At 38.8% G+C, this 18,711-nt stretch overlaps 1 protein-coding gene across 1 annotated transcript in view; it reads right to left on the reverse strand.

Annotated features, from left to right (window-relative positions):
• WDR12 (WD repeat domain 12) overlaps positions 1-11,851 on the reverse strand; it is a 31,497-nt gene extending 19,646 nt beyond the window's left edge. The window contains exons 1-2 of the mRNA XM_006889095.1: positions 11,769-11,851; positions 3,242-3,336 (exon numbers count right to left, since the gene is read on the reverse strand). Coding sequence (XP_006889157.1) covers positions 3,242-3,336; positions 11,769-11,809 — 136 coding nt within the window. The 5' untranslated portion in view covers positions 11,810-11,851. The remainder of the gene's footprint in view (positions 1-3,241; positions 3,337-11,768) is intronic.
• Positions 11,852-18,711: the final 6,860 nt, after the last annotated feature.

An 18,711-nucleotide genomic window follows, 5' to 3' on the forward strand; every position in this document is an offset into this window, starting at 1 on the left:
GTGCAACTCCTTACAGACACCACTCCCTTCTGAATACAGGTAGTCCCCAAATTACAACCAGGTTCTCTTCTGACAACTCTGTATAAGTTGGTACTGATGTAAAAGTTGAACCACTTTCTTTTTCCAGAGTTTGTTCAACAGTGTTTTTAATATTAAAATCCTAACAACGAACATTTCCAAGTTAACATTTGAGGATAACATCAGCAAATTACACATAACATTGTCTATACAAATATAGTTCTCAGTGCCATTTGTTGCAATAAAAGATATTGTAAATCAGGGCCTACCATTATCACTGAATCAAAAAGTACAACTTTCATTCATTCAATCCAAATCTCTGTAAATGTTCATTAAAATAAAATTTAAAAAAAGTACAACTTATTAGCAATAAAAACCAAATTGTTGAAAGAGCTTTTCAGCATCTGCAAATATATGCATAAAAATATGCTGCTTCTATATGGTGACGTCACTGGCACACTTTTTTAAGCAATCCTGTCATTTCATTTTCATTTTTTCACCTCACATAATTTAAGCATGACACTAGGAGAGGCTACTCCTTGGAGAGCGACTTGATGCTGAGAAGGGTGGAGGGTCAGTGAAGGAGAGGAAGACCCTCAACCATGTGAACTGACACAGTGACTGCCACAATGGGCTCCTGTGTGTTGGAAGTGTGAGGATGACACAAGACAGAACAGTGTTTAGATCTTTTGTTCACAGGGTTGCTATGAGTCATACTTGACTCGATGGCACCTAACAACAGTAGCAACAACTCTTACTTTATGTTTCATGGTTTTTTAAAAGATTACAAAAATTTCAAACATGTAAAAATGGAGGATTATGTCATAAAATCCCTTAGCCTTATCAATAGCTTCAACAGTTACCATCTCATGGCCAATCCTGTTCTACCTATAACTATGTATATATATATATATATATATATATAAAATTCATAATAATTTTATGTACTAATAATTCATGTAGTGGCAAGGGTTTACTGTTCAAAGTGACTTTTCTAGCCACTGATTTTTTAACTTTATTTTTCTTATTGTGTACCATCAAATTGGACTCGAATGGCACAGGAGATTGCCCCTCCTTCTCCAGCGGAGCATCTGGTGGATTCAAAGTGCGTGCCTTCAGGATTGCAGCACAGCTTCTTGCCACTAGGCTACCAGAAGTCCCTCCTAGCCACTGATTTTTTACTTTGCCAAATGAATGGGCGAAATCATACAAATACTAACCAAAATGGGACTGTCTAGTCTCACCATTCAACTAGGTTTAAACAGAGCAGTTTCATCAGCAGCTATGGGAATCTCAACACAAAAAGAAAGGGGAAGCAGAGTGTGTCCTGGGCCAGAGATTCCTGAACTAACCAGACCAGGACCTACCAAGAGCAACAAGAGCCTCAGCAGAGAACCAGAGGCCAACATGAGACAAAGATGATGTGGGACTGCCGCCCCATGAAGCCAGAGACAGAGCTTGCTGAAGGATTGCAGGAAGAGGCCATAACTTACCAAATTAAGGGAACTTTGTAACACTGACCTAAGCTGGGAGGCTGAAGATCAAGGGTCTACAATGCTTGAGAAGCTATGAAAGGCTAGGAAAGTCACTTTGAACAGTAAACCCTTGCCACTACATGAATTATTAGTACATAAAACTATTATGAATTTTATATATACATAGTTATAGGTAGAACAGGATTGGCCATGAGATGGTAACTATTGAAGCTATTGATAAGGCTAAGGGATTTTATGGCATAAAATAGCTTCTCAAGGGGCTACAATGCTTGAGAAGCTATCTGGATCCAGGGATTCTGCTACCAACCTGAACTATAGCCTGTAAACTATACTAATAAACCCCATAATTGTGAGTATGGTTCTATAAAGTATTTTAGTTACTGGAACAGATTTGGGACTCAGTAGAATAGTAAGGTTGGTTTTAGAAGAAGTAGGTGGAGGAGAGTGGGAGAAAATGTCTAACCTTAAGAGAACTGATTTCTTATTGTGGAAGGGGTTAAGTCTCCTTTGTGGAGTTAGCAGAAATCAGACTTGGCTGTCCTCATGCTGCCTACACTCTTTTTTCCAAATTATATTAGTATAATAGCATACTTTAAAATACTTTATACTTATAAAATGATTTCTTTTATATTTTTGCTTACGAATTTTTTATTACTTAGACATTTTTGCATGTGAATCTGAAAAACAAAAAATTAAGTACCTTTAGCTTAGTAAAGTAGAAAGTCAGAGAGAGACCCTCAAAACAGACACAGAAGCTGCAACAATGAGCTTAAGTGCAGCAACTATAAAGATGGTGCCAAATTAGGCAGTGTTTCTCATTTGTTTGTATAGAACATCACTGTGAATTGGAGCTAACTCAGTGGGACCTTGGTTACATAGTGGTTAAAGAATTTGGCTGCTTACTAAAAGGTCAAGGGTTTGGATCCACTAGCTGCTCTGTGGATTCTAGAAAGATGAGTCGATCTGTTTCTAGAAAGATACACAACCTTAGAAACTGTATGGGCTGATTCTCCTCTCTTCTGTAGGGTTGCTATTCTATAGTCACACTGGAATGGATTTGTTGGCAGTGAGCTTGGTTTTGTGATATCAAATCCTGGCATTTCAGTATTATATAAATAAGAATATTATAATTTTACTTTGTTCTGTCATCACTAGCAGGTGGGGCCTACGCACCTGTCTTATGCCTATAGCAGCTCAACTCTGCCTGGCACAATTGCAATGCTTTGATTCTCTTTCTGCCTTAATTATTAACATCTCTGTCCCTAGATCAAACCCACCAAATATACATACTGCCTTAAGTGCATACTAAACAGAAAACTTTTGAACATGTTACTTTCAAAACATAAGTATCTCTCAGCAAAGAAACACATTATAATTTAAAACTTGGTGGTTTGTTTTTTTTTTTAATTTTTATCATATTATTTTTACGTGTACTGTCAAATCAGATCTGACTGGTACAGGAGGAGATTTTTCCCTCCTCCTCCAGCAGAGCATCTGGTGGATTTGAACCGCGTACCTCTGGGACTGCAGTGCAGCGTCTTGCCACTAGGCCACCAGAGCTCCCTTGTAATTTAAAACTTTTACAGCTACAAAATGTTTAGTTACAGAATTATAAAATGAAGCAAAAAGAAAAAAGGCATAAAATAAAAATATAATGTAGTCAGTGTAGTTTGTAGCATTTGATTTTCCCCCTAACTTCTCAAGAATATATATTTATATATACCCACCATTTTTGGCCTCCAGCAATTTATTGATGATATTACTAAGATCAGCAATTTCAGAGGCTGCAGGGATTGAGAAAGGAACATCATCTACCGAATATCTGTAAAAAGGAAAAGATGTGTCATTATCAGCTCTACAAATATATTTATACATGTTCATTTATTTAACAAATATTAAATCTCTACTACATGTCAGACATTTTTACATATGGGACAAACAAAACTTAATTAGGCCATGACTGATGTCCTCAGAAAGAGTGAGTTTGATCAAATACAATAAATGTTACATATGGAACAGGAGCACATGCTTGCATACACATAAAGCTATAGGTCATTTTACCAGAGAAAATAAATGTGAGTAAGTTGGGTTTAAAAAGGTGCACAACACAGTATCAAGAAATGGAAACAGCCCAAATTTCCATCAACAAAAGACTAGATTTCACATTATGAAGTACTATTCAGCACTCATGAGCAATGATCTGAAAAAACACTATATAACATAGGAGAGGCTAGTGAGCATTATGCTGAGTGAACTCAGGTGCGTAAGAACAAATACTGTATAAGTCTATTATAAAACCAGAAAGATAACCAGTGAGATGTGTATGCATATACAAAGAGGGAAGGGGAAGGGGAAGGGGCGTAAGACGGGGGAGAGAAAATCATTAGGTTGAAAACTTTGGTTCTTAGAGTGAGGAAAGAGAAAATATAAAGCAATGTGCGTGCATGAATGAAACACAATAAAAGAATTTTTTTTAAAAGGTACAGAAACAAGTTAACTCAAACAACATCTAGAAAAGTGAGTTTTTGCCAACTGGGAGTAAGATTAAAATCAATCTGGAAGAACAATAAAGCAATAGCTAGGGACTTTTAAATGTCCATCAAAATGATACCAGAAAGTAGGCTTTTGCTCTAGACAGTGACCAGAGATGAAGCTAAAGAGATCAGAATGGGGAATCTTGTATGTATTGCTTGAAATAGTTTTTACTTCCTTCCTTTGGCAATCTGAAAGCCTAACAGACCAATTTAAGGAATATTATTGAATTAAAGCTTTCTAATAGCACTGTGAAGAATGACTTAGAGGCTAAAGAAAAAAAGCAGATAGCAGATTAGGAGATTCTTGTAAGAGAGAATGAAAGAAAATATATGCAAAGTTTTAGGTTTGGTGTGTGTTTGTTTGTGGCTTTTTTTTTTTAGATTTGTATCAAACTACAGACAGAATATTTGCTATTTGCTGTTATTGTTATGTACTGATGATGACTTAGAACCGACGGATAGCTGATCATACAGCAGGGGTTTCAGAAACAGTAAATCACAGGAGAGAAGACTGCCCATCTTTCTCTTGTACAACAGCTGGTGAATTTGAACTGGATGCCTTTGAATTCTCTAAAGAATATTTACAACTCACTAAATTAGTTCCACCCAATGGTACATACAACAATAAAAATTTTCTCTATATAGGTTCATATCTACAAATAGGGATAATTGTACTTCTTTTCCAATCTAGATACATTTCATTTACTTTCCTTATCTTACTGAATAGATGAGGCAAACTCTGTTAAAGGATATGAACAGATCAAAAATTATAGAAACACTTCTAAAAATTATGTAAGAGATCAATAAGCACATCAAAATATTATCATTAGTCATGCGGAAAATGCAAATCAAAATATCTTCAAACCCACTATTGTTGTTTTTTACCATCAAGTTGCCTGTGACTCACAGTGACCCTACTCTATCCTGTGCCAGGTTTACTGTCTCTGACACACCTACCCCTATTACCCCAGTCACTGAATCAATCCATCTCATCGAGGGTCTTCCTCTCTTGCACTGTCCCTCCATACTTTCAAGCATGATGTCCCTCTCCAAGGACTGGTCCTGCCTCACAACATGTCCAAAATACAACTGTTTATAGGTATACTTCACCACAATAAAATGGTATTTAAAAATACATTAGTTCTAGTACTGCCTCACCACATTCCTTGAGTTAGACTAAGAACATAAATAAGAAAGTAGAAGACATTTTAATTATTTACAAACATTAGATACTAAAAGACTTCAAATCTGAGAAAGCATCTAGATTAACAGTGAAAAAGAATGAAAGTAATTTGCATTAAATAAAAAATAAAAGGTAAGATTTACTTAAAAGAGATCATTTTGAATAAGGCGAACAGCATTCAGCAAAAATGTTTCACTAAAAGTAAATATGTAAGTTTATATTTGAATTGACATCACACCCTTAATAGAGAGTCTGTATTTGAATTGATATCACACACTCTGGTAAAAAACCATTTTTAATCCAGCCCTTATGCAGAGCCCCACATTCTAGCCCAATTTAGGAAAGCATCACCTATCACCTCTTTGAAAAGAAAATGACACTTATGAAAGGCCAATGGCCACCAAATGGACAAAGATTGAAAGCTTTTCCCTTGAAATCAGGAATCAAACAAGAGTGCCTGCTCTCTCCACTTCTCTTCAGTATTGTACTAGAAGTCCTATCCAGAGCAGTAAGGAAAAGAAATGAAATGTATCTAGATTGGAAAAGAAGTACAATTATCTCTATTTGTAGATATGAACCTATATAGAGAAAATCCTAGACTCCAAAAGAAAACCTCTATTACTAATAAAAGAATTTAACAAAGCTGCAGAATACAGAGTCAAATAGAAATATCTGTGTTTCTAGAAACTGAAAATGAAAAATCTGAAAGAGATCAATTAGAGAATTCCATAGCATCTAAGAGAATAAAATACTTAGGAATGAGGAGAAATAATGAAAGAGATTGAAGACAACAAAACTGGTCACAGACTGCAAAATTTAGTTAACATGAAAATGTCAAAATGATAAAAAATGATCTACAGTTTCAATACGAATTCCTGATCAAAATTCCAACAGCCTTCTTTATAAAAACAGGAAAAGAATTCTTTATAAGAATAAGAAAAGAATGAGTTCTTAACTTTGTTTAACCCACTGCCCTCAAGTCAATTCTGACTAGTGTCAACCCTCCATCAGGTTTACATGTCTGTAAGACTTAGCAGAAGACTGCTCATCTTTCTTCCACAGAGTGGCTGGTAGGTTCAAACCGCCATCTGTTTAGTTTGGAAACCAACACTTAAGTCGCTAAGCCACCATGGCTCTTTCAACCTTATATGGAAGTACAAAAGGTCTTAAATAGCTAAAACAGTATTGTAAGAGGAGAACAAATTCAGAGGACTCACATTTCTGATTTTAAAAAATATTCTACAGCTACTGTAGCTCTAGTGGCGCAGTTCACATGGAGTTTGACTCAACAGCAGCTTTGTGGAAAAAAGATGGGCGATCTGCTCCTAAGCAACTTAATGCCTCTAACAATCTCATGGAGTATCAGCTATGAGTCAGTTCTATGAGTCAGAGCAATGAGTTTGGGTTCTGTTTTTTCAATATAGCTATATAATCAAAACAGCTTCTTTATGGTGTAACAATATATACATACCCACATGGAATAGAACTAAGAATTCAGAAATAACCCACATATCTGTAGTCAACTGAACTTTCATAAAGGTACCAAGTTTATGCATGAACAGAAAAGAGTCTAATAGCCAGTGGTGGAAAAATTAGATTTCCATATGCAGAAAAATGAAACAGGATCTCACACACACAAAAAAAAACCACCCAACCAAAACCACAACCAAATGCAAATCTCTTTTTCACTGCCTTAGAGTAGAAAGAGACACACTCATACTTGACCCTCCACCAGGTTTTTATTGTGTGCTGAGTCAGATCCAATTCACAGATGATTGTCCAGTAGGATTTTTTTTTTCAATTTTTTTAATTATTTTTGTGTGTGTACTGTCAAACCAGATCTGACTGGTACAGGAGTACATTGTCCCTCCTTCTCCAGCAGAGCATCTGGTGGATTCTAACTGCTCACCTCTGGAATTGCAGTGTAGCTTCTTAACCACTAGGCCACCAGAATTAGCCAGGTTTTAAAGGCTAAAAATCGTATGGGCCTATATATCTCTCTCAGAGCAGCTGGTGGATTTGAACCACCCATCTTTGGGTTGGCAGCACAATTCTCTATTCATTTTGTTGTTGTTACATACGGACAAATTGGAACTGACACTGAGCTGACCCTCCAGTGGGTTTTCTGAAGCAGTAAACCACAAAGAAGGAAACCTCATCTTTCTCCTGCGAAGCAGTTGGTGGATTGAAACTGTGTGCCTTTGGGTTGGTAGCACAACTCCTTACTACTAAGCAAGCAGAGCTCCCTATCCACTAGGCCAATTCATAAAATTCATGGAACAAAAAAAGCAGAGTCAGTGGAGGCAGGCTTAGCTTTCATGAATCGATTATCTAATAACATTAAAAGCAAAATATAAAATACATTAATAAGGTCTTGTAAAAATTTAAAACATTAAAATATCAAAAGACTGTAAAAAATGAAGAGTGGCTACTAATTGAAGGAATATCTTCAGAAATCATCTGACAGGAATCTAATAACCAAAATAGATGTGAAACTTCCTCAACAATCTGCATTATGCAGATGACACAACCCTGCTTGCTGAAACTGAGGAGGACCTGAAGCGCTTGCTGCAGAAGGTCAAGGACTACAGCCCTCACTATGGATTGAAACTCAGTATTAGAAAAAACACAGATTCTCACCACTGGGCCAACTGGCAGCATCAAGATAGATGGTGAAGAGATTAAGATTTTTAACAGCTTTAATTGGCTTGGCTCCACAATCAACACATCTGATACCAGCAGCCAGGACACTAAAAGACAAGTTACATTGGAAAACTCTGCTGTCAGAGACCTCTCTAAAAATGCCTTTGAGCTGGGTGCTCGAGAAGAGTGTTGAATATACCATGGACTGCTAGGAGAACAAACAAGTTCATCTTGGAGAGGGTTAAGCCAGGCTGCTCCTTGGAGTCAAGGATTCTGAAGCTTCGTCTGACAGACTTTGGACATGCTGCAAGGTGGGATCAGTCCTGAGAGGGATGTCATACTTGGGAGGGTGGAGGGACAGCGCAAGAGAGGAAGACCCTTGATGAGATGGATTGATTCAGTTGGAGACAGTAAGACTAGCACAGGATAGAGCAGGGTTTAGGGCTGTTGTACACACTGTCACTATGATTTGCAGGTGACTCAACCACACATAACAGTAACAATGTGAAACTTGGACAATGTAACAAGGAAAATACAATTCAATCATAAAATAAGCAAGAATTTCACCAAAAGGGAATTCATTTATATGGTCACCAAACACACAAAAAGTTCAACCACCAGAGATGCCACTTAAAATCACAGTAGGACACCATTATACTACCACTAGGATGACTTAGTCCGGCCTGGCAGTACTCAATAGCAGCAGGATGGCTAAAACTTAAAAACAAAAATAGAACTATCATATGAACAAGCAATTCCTCTCCTATGAATATACTGAAATGACTGGAAAGCAGATCTTCCAAAAGAGACATGAACATCAATGTTAATGAAACATTAGTCCTAAGTTCCCAAGAGCTAAAAGGTTAAAACTAAATGTCCATCAACAACACATGAACAAACAAATACAATGTGATACATAGATATATATAATGGAATGCTGCTCAGACAATAGGAGAAATGAAGTTTTGACACATGCTATATAGAATGTACAAAGTTAGCACAAATGCTGAGTGAAAAAAGTTAATCATAAAAGGGCAGATTTTTTTAAAAAGGGGCAGATATTATATAACCCCATTCATATAAAAATATAAAGGGAGAAGTTGAGTTTAGTAGTGTTAAAACAACTATGAGATATCTCACCCCAACAGCAATAGCAAAGCTCAACAGAGAAGCAAACAACAAATGCTGCTGAGGTTGTTGGAGAGACTGGAACTCTTACTCACTGCTGGTGGGAATGTAAAATGTACAGCCGCTACGGAAAGTGGTCTGGCACTTCCTCAAAAAGTTGGAACTAGAAATACCATTTGACCCAGCAATTCCACTACTGGGAATATACCCTCAAGAAATCAGGGCCACTACTCAAAAAGATGTATGCACACCCAACAAACTAATGGACAGAAAAATATGATATATGCACACAATGGGACATTACATAACAAGAAAAACCTGGAGGACATTATGCTGAGAAATATGTATCAGTCACAAAAGGACAAATACTGCATAGCACTACTGTCATAAAACAGGACATACAAAGTGGGTACTGGGGAGAGAATAGGAAAAGAATGCACATTAATGAACACTGCATTAGAACAGATGAGGGGTAGAACTGTCCAAAAGGAATATATGATTAGGCATTATATGTTTGACAATAATCTGGTAGAAGGGGTGCATTGAGGGTGGGGTAGGAGGCAGGCAGGGGGAGAAAAATGTGTAACAATTAATAAAAAAATTAGTAATTGGAAATTGCATTAATTGAGGGTAAGTGGCATACACAATTATAATTGCTGTCACTAAGTTCCACATTGTATACTTATAAAAAATTGGATTGGCTAAAGTAGTATGAATTTACGCATTATGCAGATGACATAAACCTGCTTGCTGAAACTGAGGAGGACCTGAAGCACTTACTGCAGATGGTCAAGGATGCAGCCTTCAATATGGACCGAGGCTCAACATCAAGGAAACAAAATTCTTATCACTGTCCCAGAGGTGCACGGTTCGAATCCACCAGATGCTCTGCCGGGGAAGGAGGGGCAATCTCCTCCTGTACCAGTCAGATCTGATTTGACGGTACACGCACACAAAAATAAAAAAAAAATTCTTATCACTGAGCCAATTGATAGCATTAGGATGAATGGTGAAGAGATTGAGATTGTTAACAGCTTTAGTTTGCTTGGCTCCACAGTGAACATTCTTGGCGCCAGCAGCCAGGAAATTAAAAAATGCATTGTGATGGGAATGTCTGCTCTTAGGGACCTTTCCAAAATACTGAAGAACAATGATGTCACTCTGGAGACTAAGGTGTGCCTCATACAGGCCATGGTCTTTGTAATCACTTGCTATATGTCAGAGAGCTAGACAATGACTTAGGGAAGATAGAAGGAGAACTGAAGGCTTTGAGCTGTGGTGTTGGAGAAGAGTATTGAGTGTACCACGGACTATTAAGAAAACGAACAGGTTCATCCTAGAGGGGGTTAAACCAGGCAAGGATTCTGAAGGATTCTTAAGCTTCATCTGACATACTTTGGACATGTTGCAAGGAGAGACCAGTCCATGAAGAAAGACGGCATGCTTGGGAGGGTGGAGAGACAGCACAGGAGAGGAAGACCCTCGATGACATGGATCGATTCAGTGACTGGGGAAACTGGGGTGGGTGTGTCAAAGACCGTGAGGTTGGCACAGGATAGAGCAGGGTTCAGGGCAGTTGTACTCAGCGTCACTATGAGTCGCAGGTGACTCGACTGCACGTAACAATAAACTGTATGATCAATATATAAATAACAATAGCAAAAAAGAAAAGGGATAACTGAACAATGTCACTGGATATAGTTTCATGGTCCAGGGGACTTTCCAGTTCACTAGTCTACTAATGTCTTAGTGCTTCTGTTCTACCTTCTTGTTTCCTGTGTTGAGCCCGCACCCCTACAAGCTCGCAAGTGGCCGCCTAAGGCTCAACTGGTCTGTATTCACTCGGAGCATCAAAGAAAAACGGAGAATCTGGTCTCCTTAAACCACTGCTCTTAGTATGACACCAGAAGAAAATGGATGGTGTCCAGCTATCATTACTGCACATTTTGATCTAAGATTCCATTGAAGGAGAGTAATCAAAAAGGGGAAAATGTTGAACACAATTTGAAATTCTCGTGGATTCGAGTCTTTTTGAAGCCATGGAGGGTGGATGAACGCCTGAAACCATTACCCTGGGATATTTAAATCTTAACCAAATAATACATCCTGAAGTAATCTTAAAGTAGAACAATCGCTTAGTTTTAAAAGGTCAATTTGAACGTTATGTTCTTTCAAGAACTATTTATGTGGACAAGAGCAGCTCAAAACACTAGAAAAGAGCCAGAGGGGACAATGAGTTTATGAATTAAAGTTATGTCTTCCCCTCCCCCAACTATAATAACTATTCAATTTCACAACAAAATCAGTTTCAGGGAAGGAGAGCTTTCAACTGATTTTGTTGTGAAATTGAACAGTTATTTCAGTTGAGGGAGGGCAAGGCATAACTTTAATTCATAAACTCAAGGTCTCCTTCCTGACACTGTGGCATACATCTTTTTTTAAACTTTAAAACAACTGTTTACAGTTAAATCATATATATATTCGCTCAAGAAGAGTTTACGACCTCTCCCCATTCACAATTCAAATTATAAAGGGCGTGCGAAGGAGAGCCGAGATGCTGGAAGCCAGTCGGCCAATCCTCGAGATTGAGATCTTCCGAAGGAAGCGGTTCCGACAAAGCAAGAAGCGTTTAACCCCGAGTCCAACAACAAAAACGGCGGGAGGGACGTGAAATGACAGCAAAAACAACGAAAGATCCACTAGACCATGGCGAAGCAGTCCTTCCGAAGTATCCTAGGGAGAGGAGAGAAAGGGATGCTTACTTACTTTTTATTGTCAGTGTAGAAGCGTGTCTGGAGCTGAGCCATCGTGGAATGTAAGGCGTACACTCTAGATTTACCCACAGAAATGTATCGACTAATAGAGAATGAGCGATCTGCTCCCCTGATAAACAAAAAAAGCACACGGCAGCGAGACGCTCCAGCCGAAAACCGAACTGCGCTTTCTTCCCTGCGGCCTCCACCAAATGCGGCACCACGCGGCCACCCTTTCCAGCCCAGATTTATCAATTGCCTATTTCTCGGTGACGTAAGAATCATGGATTAGTCAAGCCTGTTCTTAAAGGTAACGTGCCCCTTTTAGCGCGTGCATTTCTTTCAACATAGGCCAATGATCATTAAGAATATAAAAAAAGTCCCCACTCTAATTCAACAAGTGAGCCCCACCCCTCCAAGGGATTTTTTTTTTAAATTTTTAAGAAGTTTGTCTTAGACATGATATTTCAGAGTCCCGGTACTACAACTCCCAGAAAGCAGCGCGTCTCTGGCGCTATGATCATTGGGAATTGTAGTCCTACTCGACGCCCAAGGGATGGTTTGTATAAATCCCTGACTCCCAGCCGGCAATGAAATTATCTCTGCCTTTCTTTGCGATTGAGTAAAACTTTGCGGGGTTGCCGTTCTCATTTATACTCCCAACAAATATCCTGAGGTTTTCACTAGGTGTTCCCCTCCAGTCTGGGTTTTAAAGCCTGGCGAGGAGAGGGAAGACGGAAAGAAAAAAAACCAACTATCAGAACGGAAACAGACGATGCGGACCGCTTGGGGTCCGATCTCTTGAGGCTGCGTTGCGCGTTCCTGTAGGGCTGCGCCTGCGCATTGTGCCGGTCGGTCTCCATGGCGGGGCCTCGGAGCCAAGACGAGGTTGAGTAGACTCGTTTTGAATTTTCTCCCCTCTGCTCAGGCACTTTGTGGACTTCCCTCTTCGCCCTATAGGGCCCTCAGTGGCGGTGGGGCAGAGAGAATAGGAAGGTTGGCAGAGCTGTAGGCGCCCCGGACCGAACGCTACTACCTCCCAACCCCCTTTCTTTCCTCCTGCTGCTTCTCGTCACCCCCAGACCTGCCGATGACTCGAGCACCCGTTGCCCCCACCCCCGCTCCAGCTGGGCGCTCGAGTCTCCTCTGTGCCCAGCTTTGGGGCCTTTTTCGAGGCCAGACATGGCGAGGGCGCCTACTGCCCTGGGCCAAGACGTGGCTCGAGGACCCTGGGAGACAGGCTGGAGAAGCAGGATATTAGGTGCCTTGAGAAAATTGCTAGCGTGCTGCCGACAAGAGGAAGGAACGATACTCCTCCGGCACCGGAGCGCAAAGATGGGCCATCTCGCTGCCTTGTACCCGACTTTTACGGTGGCTTGGGTTCCCCCCCACCACCCCCTGGGTTTCCTGAGCTCCTTTATATCAAGTATAGGAACTCTTGTGGCGTAATTCCTTATGTGCGGCTCTCTTAACCTGAAGGTCAGCAGTTCGAATCCATCACCTGATAAACAAGAAGCAGATGGGCAGTTGTCCTCAGAAATTCGATAGGAGTCAGAAATCTATTCTACTGGGCAGGAAAGTTTTTATGTCGAATAAGATGTTCGACCACTAACCAAAAGGCTAGTAGTTTGAACCTGCAGGAGAAAAGATGTGACTGTCCCGGTCTATAAAGATTTACAGCATTGCAAACTGTAAGGTCGTTTTCTCTCCTGCAGGATCTGGATGGATTGCACATCATTGGTTTATGTTGTACTCTTTGAAGACAGAAGGGTCCGCTCTTACAGCTCCCCATGATTTTCCACTTGTTCTCTCTACTCCTAAGAATTACTGTTACTACTTTTCTGAAGTAGAGAGATACTGTCTCATCCCAAAGTTACTTTTTAAGACCTTTGCCCCAAAACCTCCCAGGATATTTAAAAAGACACTAACTTAGAATCTAGAAGAAATAGAATTTCAAAATTTCTGGACAGAGAGCTATTTGTATGGGGGAAGGCAATGAAACCTTTGCTTTTCTGCTTTGCTAAAAGTTACGTTGTTGTTGTTGTTGTGTGTACCGCCAAGTCGGAACCTACCCATGCTGACCCTTCAGCACGTTTTCAAAGGCAGTTAATTGCACGCGAGGAGATTGCCCATCTTTCTACCTTGGAAGCAGCTGGTGGATTCAAACCATATGCCTTTGGGATTACAGCACAGTTTCTGTTAAACAAATGAGCCCTGATGGAGTGGTGCTTTTTGTTGGGTGCCCTTGAGTCGCCTAGGACTCTAAAAAGCCCATCTTCACCTTCCACTGTACTGTGCTATCCTCATACTCTCATATGCTTTAAGTATCAGAAATTATATCTTCATGCTCTCTGATATACCTTAAGTAGATACCTAATATTTATATCAGTCGTAGAATATGCTAAATGATAGAAAAAATCTCTTACCAGAGAGCATCAAAATTGTCTTCAGTTTTAGAATGCAGACCCTAGAATTATAATGGTTGGAATCCTATCTTAGCCAATTATTTAACCTTTTAATGGGATTCCTGGCGACCTATCACCTAAAATATTGGGCTACTAACTAGAAAGGTGGGCCATTAAAGTCCACCAGCCATTTGAGAGAAAAAGGTGGACAGTCTTCCCAAAGATTTACAGCCTTGGAAACCCAATGGAGGGTCACTGTGAGTCTGAATCAATTAGAATACAATGGGTTTTGTTTTTATACCACACTTTGATTAATAGAATTAAATGTCACACAGATGTCAACTCAGTAAATTATTATTTCCAGCATGATGATGTGAGAAGTCCCGAGTTGTACAGTTAATATATGGCTGCTAACCAAAAGGTGAGAGGTTTGAGCTACCCAGAGGCACCTTAGAAGGAAGATGTTGTGATTTGAAAAATCAACCATTGAAAACCCTGTGGAATAGAATACTGCACTATTGTGATACTCATGGGTCACCATTAGTTGTCCACATGGTGGAAATTGGTGACTGATTTTGCCAATGGGAGCAAATTAGCTAGCTATGTGGAAAGAGGAGCAAAAGAAGGAAACTACTATGAAGAAATCAATTGTTAGAAATTTAGGTTGCCAATGTAAGATTGTAGTGGTGAGGATTTTATACATTAAATAAGCTTGAAGTACTTAATTGGGACAATGCAGGAGAGGAAGATCCGGGATAAGATGGATTGACAAAATAACAAGCAACGGTGTCTCTCTGGAGATTAAGGTGCGCCTGATACAGGCCATGGTTTTTGCAATCACTTGTTATGCATCAGAGAGTTGGACAGTGACTAGGGAGGATAGAAGGAGAATTGACGCCTTTGAGCTGTGGTGCTGGAGAAGAGTATTGAATGTACCGTGGACTGTCAAGAAAACAAACAGATTCATCCTGGAGAGGGTTAAACCAGGCTGCTCCTTGGAGGCAAGGATTCTGGCGCTTCGCCTGACATACTTTGGACATGTTGTAAGGAGAGACAGGCCTTTAGAGAGGGACATCATGTTGGGTAGTGTGGAGGGACAGCGCAGGAGGGGAAGACCCTCTATGAGGTGGATTGATTCAGTGACTGGGGTAATCGGGATAGGTGTGTCAGAGGCAATGAGATTGGCACAGGATAGAGCAAGGGTTTAGGGCGGTTGTACATAGGGTCGCTATGAGTCGCAAACGACTCCACGGCACATAACAACAACAACAATGAGGGTAGGTGTGTCTGAGACAGATTGGCCCATGATAGAGCAGGGTTCAGAGCTATTGCGCTTAGGTTCATAGAGTTGTATTGTAGTCAACTCTAGGGCACATAACAACAACTTAATTTGGTAGAAATGGGGATAGGGAGGTATTTGCCATTTTTAAACCTTGTCCTTTAATCATAAGTGGTTTTTAGTGACATAGGAAAATTGCATGAATTAAACTTCATAGAGACTGAGATACATACTGGGAAAACTAGATTATGTGTCAGATTTTTAAGAAAGTATTGTTGATGGTAAGGAGCCCTAGTGGCATTACATACTGAACTGCTAAATGCAAGTTTGCCTATGTTGAATTCACAGGAGAAAAATGAGGCAATTTGTCTACATAAAGATTTACAGCCTCAGAAACCCAGTGAAAGCCCTCATAGGTGGAATAATCCCTCAATAGTAATGGGTTTTACTGATAATATATAACTTACTAAAGTATTATAAAAACAATTATCATTAGAGTAACACTTTAAATTATTTACATTTTATGAAAATAGATATCTGGTACTTAGATTTTGTACAAGTTGATCTTGGTTTGAGTGGAGAAATACCCATAAAATTTATAACCTATTTAACAAGCTATAATTTGCAAAGCAGAAATGTGGAGGTCATGAAATACAGAAGATTTCTGTTTTCTTTTTTATTTGGCAGATACCCTAAGGAAAAAAAATACATGAATAAGAGTTTTAAAATAACTGAGCATTTGTTGTGTGGTGTTTTTGTTTTAATAAAAGTGACTTACGTTCTGTTTGGAGTTGCCTTCAAGCAAAAACTAAGATAATTAATGCTTTTGGTGTGTTCTTCTCAAGCAAGTCTTTTTCTAGAATAAGCTTTTAGTTCTTAATGATTTTCTACACAATTGTTTTACTGCAGTCCACTTTAAGATAACCTCAAGTACTCACCTGAATAACCTTGAATGTGTAGCTTAGAAATGTATTTCAATTTATTATACTTTTCCCCTGTATATAATGGCATAGTTTGGTACAGTATAAAAACTAAGCATGGGGTCCTAATTTGAATCTTCATTTTTCCTGGTTTGGAATGTGAGTTGTAGTAAGTATTCTGTGCTCCTAAGCAAAGTATTAGATAAGTTTGATTTTCTTATCTTAAAGTAGACTAATAATTCATATCTCAGAGTCATGGAGGACTTAATGAAATCTGTAAGACTCATAACTAAAAGGCAAAAGAGGTGTAGAAATGAATAAAAACAAATTACAGTGAAGCTTTGTTTAAAAATTTATTTTAGAATTTTATTATTTTTTGTGCGTTTACTGTCAAATCAGATCTGAGTGGTACAGGAGGAGATTACCCCTCCGTCTCCCGCAGAGCGTCTGGTGGGTTTGAACCACATACATCTGGGATTGCAGTACAGCACTAGGCTACCAGAGATCCCTTATAGTGACACTTTGTAAAGGACAAACCTTAAACAGGAGAAATGAAACATTTTATACACAAGTTTTCATATACTTATATACTTTGAATTTTGAGGTTGGTTAACACCACCTTCAATATCCATCTTTTAAAAATGAATTATTATTATTTTAAAATATTTGAAAATCAGGAGTCTTGACTTAATTACTTGACATCACTGACTTAAGGCAATTTTGTATAAATCATTAAAGGATTATTTTATATATATTATAATATATATTATTATATGTTTACCTCTGAAAGGAGAATTTTTTTTTAGTCAGTACACTCTAATGCCAATATGGAATAGTTTTTATAGTCCTTTAATTAAACAAGATACTTGGATTTAAAAGAAACTCTAAGATTAAAATTCAGGTGGCTTGAGGTTGAAATTATTCTCTTTGGAGATTGAATCTCAGTTTACTGTTTTTATTATGTATATTTGAATATGAAAATATATAGGGGGACCAAATAGCATAACCATCTCATAAAGCAGCTCTTTTTAAAAAAATTATTTATTAATTTTAATGAAAGTTTACAGACACTTAGAATTTCCAGTCATTCATTGTTGCACTTTCTCCCTGCCCCCCCAGAAACCACTCTTCTTGAAAAGAAAAAGAAAAACTCTTTCATTATTATGCAATTCCTCCCCCCAAGTTCACTCCACTCTGCAGCCTTCACTCTGAACTTACGTAATGACAAGAATACCCATTCATATAGCCCTTCTAAACAGATCTCTCATCTGTTTCAATGCAATATACATCATTTCTCCCCTCCTTTTCTGTCTTCTCTCAACCTTGAGGTCAGTCCCGTTTTACAACAGTGGCCATATGCAATATTTGTTCTTTTGTGACTGAGCTGTTTCACTCAGCATAATGTTCTCCAAGGTTATCCATTTTGTACATTATTTCATGAGTTCCTTGTTTTTCAGTGCTGCATAGTTTTCCATTGTGTGAATATACCAGAGCTGCTCTATCCATTCATTTGTTGATGGGCACTTGGGTTGTTTCTAACTCTTTGCTATTACAAACAAAGCCACAATAAACATGGGTGTGCATATATCTGCTTGGGTGGCAGTTATGGTTTCTTTAGGGTAAATTCTCAGCAGTGGAGTTGCTCGGTCAAATGGTATTTCTATTTGCAACTTTTTGAGAAAGCACCATACAGCCTTCCATAGTGGTTGCACCATTTTACACTCCCACCATCAGTGAATAAGGGTTCCATTTTCTCCACAACCTCACTAGCATTTGATGTTTGTTGTTCTGTTAAGTTTTGCTATTCTTACTTGGGTGAAATGATGCCTCCTGTTTGTTTTGATTTGCATCTCTCTTAGAGCTAGGGATTTTGAACATTTCTTCATATATTTTTTAGCCATCTGAATATTTTTGCTGAAGTGTCTGTTCATATCCTGTGCCCATTTTTCAGTTGGGTTATTAACCTTTATCTTGTAGGGCTCGAGTATTTTATAAATTCCAGATATAAGTCCCTTGGCAGACATGTCCTTACCAAATATCCTAGTGTGGCTTCCCTTTTTACCCTGTTGAAGAAGTTTTGGAATATCCATAGGGATTTAAATCTTAGGAGATCCCATTCATCTATTTTATCCTCTCCTAGTTGTAGATTTAAAGACAGCTTTTAAGAAATCTGCAACTGAGGGGTCACCTCTCAGTTTTAAGCAAATGGAATTTCTCTTGAACAATAACTAAAAGAGCAGTGACCTTAAGTCTTGTCCTTTACCCAGATAATAATAACTATAGTCTTTAGTTTTCCCTTCCCCTTTGCTGTGCAGAAAGCCCTTTCTCCCTATAACACAAAACTTCTATTTT

This window comes from Elephantulus edwardii, unplaced genomic scaffold (genome assembly GCF_000299155.1).
Source record: "Elephantulus edwardii isolate Elephantulus edwardi_28Jun2011 unplaced genomic scaffold, EleEdw1.0 scaffold00075, whole genome shotgun sequence".
Lineage (NCBI taxonomy): Eukaryota > Metazoa > Chordata > Mammalia > Macroscelidea > Macroscelididae > Elephantulus > Elephantulus edwardii.